The 12,610-nt window shown below is 39.6% G+C and overlaps 1 protein-coding gene across 3 annotated transcripts in view; it reads left to right on the plus strand.

Moving 5' to 3' along the window:
- Nucleotides 1-12,610, plus strand: part of GRIP1 (glutamate receptor interacting protein 1) — a 461,975-nt gene that overhangs the window by 390,993 nt on the left and 58,372 nt on the right. For all 3 annotated transcript variants that reach the window (XM_060112175.1, XM_060112176.1, XM_060112177.1), the window contains 2 exons: nt 6,186-6,255; nt 8,227-8,372. In XM_060112175.1, coding sequence (XP_059968158.1) covers nt 6,186-6,255; nt 8,227-8,372 — 216 coding nt within the window. The remainder of the gene's footprint in view (nt 1-6,185; nt 6,256-8,226; nt 8,373-12,610) is intronic.

The following is a 12,610-nucleotide window of genomic DNA, read 5'->3' on the forward strand; positions in this document are numbered from 1 at the left end:
ATGGAGAAAGATTAATTTAAAGAAGCAGAGTGGAAAGCCGACAGTGAGCCTGATTTGCATGCTAAACTCCCAGCAAGTCAGAGAGGTGGAATCAGGAACTTCTGGAAGCAAGAGTGATGGGAGAGTACGAAGACGGGGGATTGGTTGAAAGTCTGTTAAGAATGAATGAGTCCCTCCCCCAACTCAGAACCGCCAAGCACCCCTCCCCTTCCTGGCAGAGCCTAGTTTTATCCTCTGGAAAACGCGAAAGGGAGGGTCTCTGGATTGGGAGGGCACCGCTGAGTGTACCAGTCCAGCTCTGAAAGCAGAGATTCAGTGAAACACTGAATGAGGAGGCTGCTGGTCTTCTCACAGAAGCTCAAAGAAGCCAGGTATCCAGGCTTAATCCCCTCCAAGCTGGAGGAAGAATCAGTGCCATCTGACCCAAAGAAGCAGTCTGGCCTGAACTCTACAGTGACGACCGTAATCCAGGAGCCCCACTCAGGGGCACCAAGCTTTCAAACAGCTACTTTGCAGAGCCATCTTTGATGTGAACAGACAGCTAAGAAAAACATGGGCACTTGGAGGAAAGCATCTAAGATGCAAGACTATCACCAAAAACAAAGAAAAAAACAGAAGCAGCACATGCAGGAAGAAGAAAACTTTAAAAAGAAAGAAAAAAAATGATCATTAACCTCATTTGTATCCCTGGGTGGGAGGCCCTGAATACTATTACACAGTGGCCTCCAGAGGGGAGCAAAGAGCTCCTGAAAAGTAAGAATATGGCAGAAATGAAGGAGTTCAACAGAAATACTGGAAAAAATGTTGAGGAAGATTTCTAGAAATTAGGACAAAACAACAAATAAATAAATGAAGAGTCTAGACTAAATAGGAAAATTATACGAGTCCAAATAACACAATATCCAAATAATAGACGTTACAAAAAGTAAGAAGAGAGAAAAGCATCAAGGATATATTTTCATAAATTTCCTAGAATTGATGGATATAAGTTTCCAGATGTATGGGTCCATGAGCTGTGGATGAAAACAGACCCACACCAAGGCATGTCATCATGAGATTTGAAAACTGGGAGAAAAAGACAATCCTATAGGCTTCCAGTGGGGGTGGGCAGTTTTCACACAGTGTATCAGAACACAAATAATAACCGAGTAATCAGAATGGCGTCAGGCTTCTCAACAAATAGCAGTTCTGGAATCTAGAAACCAATGGAACAGTGCCTTCAAAATTCTGAGGGAAAAGAAATTTCCAGCCTAGAATTCTCCATCTAGCAAAGGTGGAAGTAAAAAAAAGACAACTATGGATTCAAAATACTCTCCTCCCATGCACTCTTCCTCAGGAAGCTGTCAGAGAACGTGTACCAACCACCAAAAGAGAGTAAAGCCAGAAAGAGGGAAAATTGGATTCAGGATGCAAGGGCTCCAAGGATGCAAGAGAGAGTGTTAAAAGGTAAACCGAGGCATATTAAACATTTTAAGAGTTTATTTGAGCAAAAAAAATTGATTCAAATCTGGCAGCACCAAACCAGTAGTTAGGAATGCTCCCCCAACAGGAGTCTGGGGAAAGACAGATATAGGAAGAGCAGAGGCAAAGAAAGGAAATTATTTAACTGGCTGTAACTTAAAGCCTAGTTGGCTGTTTGTGTCTGGTTGTCCTTAGTATTTTGATTTCATAACCTTGTAAAAGCTTAGATTTTGGTTGGCTTCCTTGGGCTACCACAGCATTAGAGCCACCTCAGTTTAATGGCCTCCTTTAATTAATTTAACAGGAATGAAAAGAAACTCTGGGTTCCCAGGGTCTACGGGAAGGAAGTTCCCAAGGTCTGTGTAGTAACCCTAGAAAGCAAACATTTCAGATGGGTTGGAAACCTCTAATACAATTCTTGGTATGTAATAACATGTTGAGAGATTACAAGTCTGAGGAGTTGAATTCATGGTAAACACAAGAAAATTAAGCCAACAAAGACATCAAGACAACAGAAAATATATCCTGTAGAAAAGGCAGGTAATCATGCCATGCAACATGACTTGTCTTCTAATACTGTTTGCAGTCATACTAAAGTAAATGCTAAATATCGATTTTACAAAAAATGACAAAACTGTATTGGAAGAATGGGGGAACAAGAACTGTGTCTGAATATGGTGGTGATATAGAGGCGGAAGAGAACTGACTTCTCATCTTTCATAATAGAAAAAGGCAGCATGCGAGATTTTTTCTTTTTTTAGTTGCGGCCTGCAAACTCTTAGTTGCGGCATGTGGGATCTAGTTCCCTGACCAGGGATCGAACCCGGGCCCCCTGCACTGGGAGTGTGGAGTCTTAGCCACTGGACCACCAGGGAAGTCCCCCCGTCTCCCCTTTTTATCCAGCTTTTCTCCAGGATTTCGTGGCCAGTGCCCAGAGCAGACGTGCCTAGCTCATAGTTGGTGTTCAGTGAGTATGTGTTCGATGGATGACTCTGTGAACTTCAATTCAATGGATTTCACAGAATTGTTCAATGGAGAACTCCAAGCAAATTCAAAGCACTGAGTAAGTGCTAATGTATTCTCGCTCAAAGGGTCCCAAAGCCCTCAGAGCTGAGGCAAGTCAGGAAAGTGAGATCCTTCCAATGAGGACAATGGCAAATTAGAGACGGAAGGCTCCATCTGAAGGAGAGAGTGGGAAAGTGAGTCCAATGTTGCTGGATAATCATCATCATAAACACTTATGTAGTGTATTGTATGCGCACTGCTCCAGTCAATTTACATAGAAAAACTCAATCCTTACAACAAAAACTGTATGAGATCAGCACTGTTGTTCTTTATCACCATTTCACAGACCAGGAAACTAAGGTGTCTGAACACTATGTGCTCAGGCATACGCGGCTTATATGTGGAAGAGGCAGGATTTGGAACCCAAGCATTCCGGCTGCCAAAACTTGCCTCTTCATCACTATACCATATTGCCTCTCTAATTTTTTAAAAGAAGCTGTACATCTGTATGAAATCTACTACTTTTTAAATGTTGGCAACTAAGTTTTTAAAGCACTACAAGTTAAGCTAAGCATGCTTGGTTTGTACCTTCCTCAGAGAAGAATCAAAACATGGTGCTAACCTAAGTGTCCATCGACAAATGAATGGATAAAGAAGATGTGGCACATATATACAGTGGAATATTACTCAGCCATAAAAAGAAACTAAATTGAGTTATTTGTAGTGAGGTGGATGGACCTAGAGCCTGTCATACAGAGTGAAGTAAGTCAGAAGAGAAAAATAAATACCGTATGCCAACACATATATATGGAATCTAAAAAAAAAAAATGGTTCTCAAGAGCCTAGGGGCAGGACAGGAATAAAGACGTGAATGTAGAGAATGGACCTGAGGACACGGGGAGGGGGAAGGGTAAGCTGGAACAAAGTGAGAGAGTGGCATGGACATATATACACTACCAAATGTAAAATAGATAGCGAGTGGGAAGCAGCCGCATAGCACAGGGAGATCAGCTCAGTGCTTTGTGACCACCTAGAGGGGTGGGATAGGGAGGGTGGGAGGGAGACGCAAGAGGGAGGAGATATGGGGATATATGTATATGTATAGCTGATTCACTTTGTTATAAAGCAGAAACTAACACACCATTGTAAAGCAATTATACTCCAATAAAGATGTTAAAATTAAATAAATAAATAATATAGGCTCCAAAAAAAAAAAAAAAACATGGTGCTAGGTCTATTCACAATAGCCAAGACATGGAAGCAATCTAAATGTCCATCGACAAATGAATGAATAAAGAAGATGTGGTACATATATACAATGAAATACTACTCGGCCATAAAAAAGAATGAAATAATGCCATTTGCAGCAACATGGATGGACCTAGAGATTATCATACTAAATGAAGTAAGTCAGAAATAGAAAGACAAATAACATATAATACCACTTATGTGTGGAATCTAAACTATGACACAAATGCACTTATTTATGAAACAGACACAGACTCACAGATATAGAGAACAGACTTGTGGTTGTCAAGGGGAAGGGGAATGGGGGAGGGATGGACTGGGAAGTTGGGGTTAGCAGATATAAACTATTATATATAGAATGGATAAACAACCCCAAGGTCCTGCTGTATAGCACAGAGAACTATATTCAATATCCTCTGATAATCCATCATGGAAAAGAATATAAAGAAAGAATGTATATATATGTATAACTGAGTCACTTTGCTGTACAGCAGAAATTCACATAACATTGTAAATCAACTATACTTCAATAAAAAAAATTTTTTAAAGAAAAGTAAAATAAAACATGGTGCCAGGGTGTGCAAACCATGACTGAGCCCTCGAAGCCCCAAAGGCATGGCCACATTTAATGTGCCTGGTAAGCATGGTAGTGATGGTATCAGGAGCTCAACTTCTGGGCTCAACTACATCAACTCCAATGGGCATCCACCCTGATGAACCTTCCAAACCTCAAGTATGGACTTGATTAAAGGAGAAAGAGAAGAATGTAGTAAACATGAAATGGGCACCATACATGTCTGTAGACCATTAGAAGTTTCACACCTCTCTGCAAAGCTGTGTGGGTTTGTCCAGAGGTCACAGGGTTATTTTCCTCTGTTAGAAGGATGACAGAGATGGGCTTGATGTATTTCGTTGCCTATACTGTTTTGTTTTAGTCCATTTCAATGGAAAATGAATTTTTTTAAAAACCAAAGGAAACATTGAGTGCTCTGTGATGGTTACTAAAGCTTGGAAAAATGTCATGTAAAGTTATTGGCAGATGCTAGGAAAGTTGTATTTGCTGGTCATAACAAAGTTTTTGTTTTTGTGCCCTGTGCCCAGAACAATTTGCTGTTTGAAATGTAATATGAGTAAAACTGCTGGATGTTTATATTTCTCTAGTGGAATTATATCAAATCCTTGAGTGGAGGTTTAAATTATGAATTAATTGTAGTGAACAGAATGTTTTGCATTCTTTGCTAGAAGCTAAGAATAATGATTGGATGAAGTCCCATTAACATTTACTGTGGACTAAGACAGTGGGTAAGGTATTGGTATATGTGTTTGCTTTTTCTTTCAATGATGTGTTACGATATTAAACCATCTGTTCTTGTGCATAAACATTTTCCTGGGATTCAAATGGGATTATGGGATATGATATGGTTCTATGATTATTATGGGGTGATCAGACTGTTTATAATAAAATCTTACATTAGGCGCCTTTTAATGATCCTTAAAAAGAAATCACTCCAGGCTTCAGGTTGCTAAAACATCTCCTATTGGAGGCAAATTGTTGTTTATAAATGTTGGTATGTTCATTTTAATTATCGAACTCCTAAACTAAATGTAAACTTTCTAGGTCAAGATGATATTTTTGTACTGAAATATGGACTATAGTTCATTTTGAGGATTAAGTCTAAGTAGACTCATTCCTAATAGCTTTTCATTATTATTATTTCATTATCACCAAAGGGAAATATTCCTAAGAAAAGTTATAAAGCCCAAAACTGACCACTGTGCAGGATAATAGATTTATCTATAAACTCAATAAAAGTTACATGTACATGTTTAAATATGAATATATATATCAATATAAATAAATAACATCAGTCAGATTTCTGAACATTTCAGAGCATTCTAGGTATGAATTTGTGAGCAAAATTTTAATATTTGTAGTCTTATCTAGCAAAAGATATCCTTCTGGGGAAAAAAAAAATTTACATTAGTGATTCTCATCCACTTTCCCACCCAGTACACTTGAGTAATATGGCAGGATCCCATGAAGAGTGGTGTCTCCTCACAGGTAAGGAGTGAAAGAATGGGTAGGAGAAGGGATCACATGTAAGTACCACTAAGGGGAGCCCCTAATTGCTTTTAATACACTTTTCTGTTGGACTGTTCACTCTTCACCTCCCTCTCTTGAGAATCACGGATTGAAATAGATTTAATCCAGATGGGCAGCTTTTCAATTGCTTTCTCCAATTGCAGATTTAAAATAACTTTGCTTTAGTTTTCAAGTTTATGAGAACTTTAACACAAACATTTTTTATATCAAGAAGGGGTAATATGCGCATTTTAAAATTCATTTGCTGATTCTCTTTGCTTTGCATACAAACTGTACTTGCATTAATGGTTGCTATACTGTGAGACCTGTACAGTAGTGGGTGAATCGTGGATATAAAGATGTGACTATTCTATCTTCATTATTACAGCACCATCCAGTAGAAAACCAGGAGACCCCCTGGTCATATCAGATATCAAGAAAGGCAGTGTGGCACACAGGTAAGAGAGATGGATTTACTGATTCATCCCAAGGTATTTCTTTTTTTTTTTTTTTTTTTTTAATTAATTTATTTATTTTTGCTGTGTTGGGTCTTCGTTTCTGTGCGAGGGCTTTCTCTAGTTGTGGCAAGCGGGGGCCACTCTTCATTGCGGTGCGCGGGCCTCTCACTGTCACGGCCTCTCTTGTTGCGGAGCACAAGCTCCAGACGCGCAGGCTCAGTAGTTGTGGCTCACGGGCCTAGTTGCTCCACGGCACGTGGGATCCTCCCAGACCAGGGCTCGAACCCGTGTCCCCTGCATTGGCAGGCAGATTCTCAACCACTGCGCCACCAGGGAAGCCCTCAAGGTATTTCTTAATTACAGCAGAAATGACCTCTTCCACACCCAAGACAACCTTGCTAATAGGTCATAGTATTCTCAGTATTTTCCAGGCAGCCACGATTAATCGATTATATTTGACATTCCTAAGATCAATGACTATGTAGAGCTCTCCCCCGGTGTCAGTTTGTTTCTGCACCCAGTGCAGACAACAATCACATGAAAATGTTTTTTAGGGTCATTCATGAGTCCAACATAGCCTCTCCTTCCCTGATCATCTTCCATCCTTCATTTTTCCCGCTAAAAAACTGAAAGTGGCCCCAATGATGAGAGTCACCCCACATGGAGATAATAGCTTAGAGGAGAGTTTTGCTAGATACCAGGATGTCCTCCCTAGTCAAGCCAGGTCCTTGAGCCTTAAACAGTGTTTATGTATCCTATTTGGTTCATAGACCACAAAAATCAGGGAGCCTCCAACTTTCAATTTCACAGATCAAAAATATTTTTCAGTGATTAGGCATATTGATATAAGACTGTTAACTTTCTTTTTATTTTCCAGTTAAGGACTTAAAAAATCCCATCTGTTATCACAGTCATTTCATTAAAGAAATATTTTAACACTCAGAAAGTAGGAAGGACATTGTATGAACTTAGGTATATAGGTATAGGCTCAGATACTGTGACAAGGAGACATAAACGGAGTGGATCCAAAAAGACAGAAGTCTGTCTCTCATACAGCAGTTGGGAGGTAGACAGCCAACGCAGGGCTGGAGAAGCAGCTCTGCCGTCCTCTCCAGCTTCTCCAGTCATTGTGATTTTCCAGCCATAGAAGGGCAGTGGGGTGGTGCAGAGAGAGTCTGGGGTGTGTATCTATAGGGGATGACCCAGAAGAAGGAAGGGAGAATGGATTCTGGGAAGCAATTAGCAATCTCGGTCACAGACATAATGCATAAAGGATGGTTCTTACCAAAACATAACCTTCCTTACAGATATGTGTGCACATACATACAGAAGCACCTGCAAGCACTTTAACCTTCTCATTGTTTTTCTCATTTCATGATGGACCTTTAAAAACTTTCAAGACCTGAAGCAGTCCATAACCAGTATTAGACTCTCAGTGGCCACCTTCCAGATAGGTAGCATCCAGTTCACCTTTTCTCCCTACTGCAGCCATAGTGAGTTCCCCAGTGCAGGTGGAAATAGCAGAGACACCAGGACTCAGACCTCCCCTAAGTCCCTCCCACCTTGACTCGCCTCACTCCCTGTATCCTCTCCTAGTGTCTGGACTGCCAAGGACCAAAAGTGGTGCAACAATCTGGAGAAGCATAAGGACACCCGGGCTGTGTAAACCTGGGCCCATTACCCCCCTTCCTGGAAACCTTAGAATTCCTGAGTGATGCTTATATGGTTGTCCTGGTCTAATTGAAGAAAACAGAAGAAAAATATTTTTTAATGCTCTGCAATGTAATGTCACGGCAGCCATCCAGATTAAGACTGGAAAAAGGGGATTTGTCAATAAAATGCAATTTTAACAGTTGAAGAATCTTACTTCTTCTAAAGACTACCATAATGCTGCTTTGTGCTAAATGCCTCTTAAATGGCCTGGTTAAGTGCTCATCATTAATCATGCATTTGCTCTGCCTTTACTATCAGAACGGGAACCCTGGAACTTGGGGATAAATTACTTGCCATAGATAACATCAGGCTGGACAACTGTTCCATGGAAGATGCAGTTCAGATCCTCCAGCAGTGTGAAGACTTGGTGAAGCTGAAAATCCGCAAAGATGAAGATAATTCAGGTATTGATAACCTCCTTAGTTAAGCCTGATTTCTCTAATTGCCTGTCTGTCACCAAAGATATTAGATCTTGGTGTTTTACATACAACAGCTGGCTAGTGACATTGCAGCGGTGTTTTTTGTAGTTAAGAGGGTCTTTAAATTGGGCCTTGAGAGTGTAGTATGAATTTTAAATAATGGTGCTTTTAAATGATATAATTAAGATATTTTCATTATATAAACATAGCTATATTAAAATAACTTTAAAGATGAAAACTAAATCATCACCTGATACCACCCTAATACAATAGAACTGGTCATTTTCTAGTTGATATTATATTACGTAATTATAACCACAGTACATGTTCTCTTTTTTCCTTAGCTTTATAAACATGTTACCATTTTACAAACCCTTAATAGCTATCATTTTAATTTACTGCCCATAATTTATTTACCATTCTTTTCTTCTTACTTAGATTGCTCCCAGTCGTTTTATTACTGTAGGTGGCACAGTAACTGATATTTTTATGCGTGGATATCTTTATTCAACTTTTTTTCTTTTGAATTATTTCCTTAGGAAATATGCCTAAAAGTAGGGTGACTGAGTCAAAATAAAAAGGGAATTTTTATGGTTTCTGATGAGTCTTGTACCATGTTGCTTTCTAAAAGGGCTGTATCCATTGTTAGTGCTTCCAGTAATGTGCAAATACAGGAGAGCAGTGCTTCTCAAACTTGAGAAGGCCTCAGAATCACCTGAAGAGCTCGTTAAAACACAGTTCCTGAGCACTCACCCTAGGTGGGGCCTGAGAATGTCATTTCTAACAAACTTCATCATGATGCTGCTGTGGGCCAAGACCCAGCAACCTGAGTAGCCCCGCAGCAGACGCCCTTTTATCTGCTTTTGATAAGAACCCAAGCTAACTGAAAAAAGTTCATGAACTGAAAGAGTCAACTAATGTGGGGATTTATAGAAAGTGACATATATCTATAACATAAACACTTAATTTAAAAATTTACCAATCTTATGGGTGAAGCCAACACCTTCTGCTGATTGTAATTACAAGCCTTTTGACTTGTTTGCCTAAGTCATACCCATAATATACAGTTTATGATTTCCAGGTTTGGTTTTTGTGTGTTGTTTTGCTTTAATGCAGTGAGAATTTAAATAATTTAAAGCAATCTGAATGCTTACTCCATCTAGATTTTTATTTCCCCAATGTTTTCAAGTTTTTCCTTTATGTAATTAACTGTTGATTTTTTGCCTAATAATCCCCCTTATTGAATCTTTCCAAAGCATTTGATTTTTTCATAGATCCAATATACTCATGTTTCATAGGTTATGTAAGATTCATTAAATTATGTAGTTACAATAACAAGTAAAACTGGCATAAACAGGATTGGGAATAATCATAATTGACTCTAAACTTTCAAGCTTTTGACTCAATTGGTTGCAGGAACAGAGGTACACGGGGTACTACAGAGGGAAACCTATTATTCTGGAACATTCAATGGCATTGGTCAGTATATTTTACAAAGAGGATGGAGAGTCACAATTAATCCAGTAAATTGGTTAAAGGGAGATTGGTTAAGAGAGTTTCTACTGAATATAGTTTCATCCCAACCAGTAATGAGCCGTTGTCAATGTCCTGGAATCTCCTGGAATCTAATCCTCTAGATACAGAGTTCGTGGTCATGTCAGGCCTTGTGTTTATGATTCCTATTCAAAGTCAAAACAAGTTGGTAGTTACATCCATCAGTACAGCTGGTAAAGATGATTATATCCAAGTATATTTTATAACGAACGTTTAAAAATATGCATAGATTTCTACTAGTTATTTCCCAAGCAACTGATTTTCCACACCAACACTTGCATTTCTCTCCTAACAAGCATGCCTCAATGGCATTTTCTTTGGGGGATTTATTTAAAAAGAAGGATAAAGCCTCCAGCATCAGACTGGGTTCTGTCCTAGTAAAGAGGCAAAGCCCTGTGGAGAAACCCATTTTGCATGATTTGCCAAGCTAAGCAGATCTCAGCTACCTTCCTTGCAGAGTGAAGAAGCCAAGCCAGAGATGAATATGTATGGTGCTTGTGATTGGCGATGTTCCCAGTTCCAAAGCCAGGCTGTGCAGACACACTGGGGGGAGTTTCAGAAACAACAGCTGAGCACTTGGAGAGCCGGATCTTACTTTCAGTTGCTTCTTTCCTTTGGCTTATTTTTCCCCTTTAGACCCTTTGCCCTACAATCCCTATGCCTAATACTATGGTAATGGTCATGCTTGTTAGGTGGTTTTTTTTTCTAATTTTAAGAGGTCCAATTTTTTTTTTTTTTTTTTCGGTATGGGGGCCTCTCACTGTTGTGGCCTCTCCCGTTGCGGAGCACAGGCTCCGGACGCGCAGGCTCAGCGGCCATGGCTCACGGGCCCAGCCACTCCACGGCATGTGGGATCTTCCCGGACCAGGGCACGAACCCGCGTCCCCTGCATTGGCAGGCGGACTCTCAACCACTGCACCACCAGGGAAGCCCTAAGAGGTCCAGTTTTTAAAATCCTAAGTCCTTCCATTGAAAACCATGCACCTACCCAAAATAAGACTGTAAATATAGGTGCAAGAGACATATTTACCCAAACCAGATTTTCTCCAGTTGTCATACTAAAATATACACCCACTTAGACACATTTTTATAACAGACCGTTATTTGAAAATTATCATCTGATCATCGAATAGGAAGAATTTGAGTGTTTCTGTATCCTCTTCCCCCATGAGAATATAAGTATAATTTGAGTAACTGAATCCTTTTTTATTCAGAGCAAAGCAAGGGGAAGGGATTATTCAAAATGTAAAACCTGGATATAGACTAGTTCAAGGCCAACTATGTAGACATAAAGAGCACACACTTTAAAATCCAGCTCTACCACATTTGAACTGTGTCAGTTTGGGCAAGTTACTTAACCTGCCTGAGATTCAGTACCATTTTCAGTAATGCGCACAAAATAATACCCACCTCGGGGAGCTGTTGTAGCTTGTTGAGAGAGAGATTTCCTGGCACGATCAATATTCAGTAACTGGGAACTATTTTTATTATTATTACATCCTGAAACGCCTTTCCCCACATTAGTTCTGATCCTTGGTCAAGATATAAATGAGTGGGAAGTAAGCATTATTCATGACAGCAGTCACTGATTTTGGAAGTTTGATACCTTGCTTAATCTGAAATTAAGCTGGTGATTTTAAATTGTTGCCATCCTTTGTCTCTGTATTTTAGAATGGTAATACTCAGTATATATTCTTCACTCCCTAAAATATTGCTTATACTAATATTGGACTTTCGGTACCAGTAGACTTCAGGAATCTTCCAGTTCTTTCCTTAAGTGTCTGCTCCTCTCCATCCTTGGTTCTCTGATCAGTTACAGAAAGTTTATAACCATACTTGATATAAATTGGTTTCCTAAGCTAGTAATACTGCAGTTGAGTTTAACAGATGTTGCTTCAAAACGGAAGCCTCTCTTCCAGCTACAATAATTTTATTGCTCTGCCTTGTACTTTAAAGGAGATGGTACAACTATTCTCAAAGGTTGTTAAAGTCTTTGTTTTTCATTCAGTCATGCCATCAGCATTTATTTAGCATCTGTAAGGTACTAGGGACTGCCAGTTCTTAGATTAAAAAGGACACACAATCTCTGCCCTTAAATCAGTCACCATGTTATAGGAGACACGGAAGAAAATAATCAACAGTATTATGAATGTTCTAGGTGTGTGCACAAAATGTTAAGAGAACGTGAAGGCACCCATTTGAGACTGGGGAGCTCAAGGAAATGCTTCTAACAACCTTGGTCTTGAAAGTATTTGGGAGGTGCTGTTAAAATTAACCAGAGGAAGAGTATGAGCCAAAGGAAGTCAGAGAGTGGCACTTCCTAGTAGCAGGTATAGCTGAAGCAAAAAGTTTGTGTAAGGACTCAGTAGTGGGTGAATAGATGGATACACTGAAGCCAGATCATTATGGTCCTTCTAACTATGTTAAAAATTTTGAACTTTACCCCAGAAGCCAATGAGGAGCCATTAAAAGACAAAAAGCAGGGGAACGAGGCCAGGGTATTTGGTCTGTGACCACTGGTTGCAGTCACTTACTGAAGTAATGAAGAGGCATTCAAGAGAGTCTGCATTAACTCTGTTTCTAGCACTGGCTAGGGGAAGCAGTAAAATAAAATGACTAAGAACACTAGGCTGACTTCACAACTGACAAGCTGGGAAACTTGGGAAAAT

This window comes from Mesoplodon densirostris, chromosome 11 (genome assembly GCF_025265405.1).
Source record: "Mesoplodon densirostris isolate mMesDen1 chromosome 11, mMesDen1 primary haplotype, whole genome shotgun sequence".
NCBI lineage: Eukaryota > Metazoa > Chordata > Mammalia > Artiodactyla > Ziphiidae > Mesoplodon > Mesoplodon densirostris.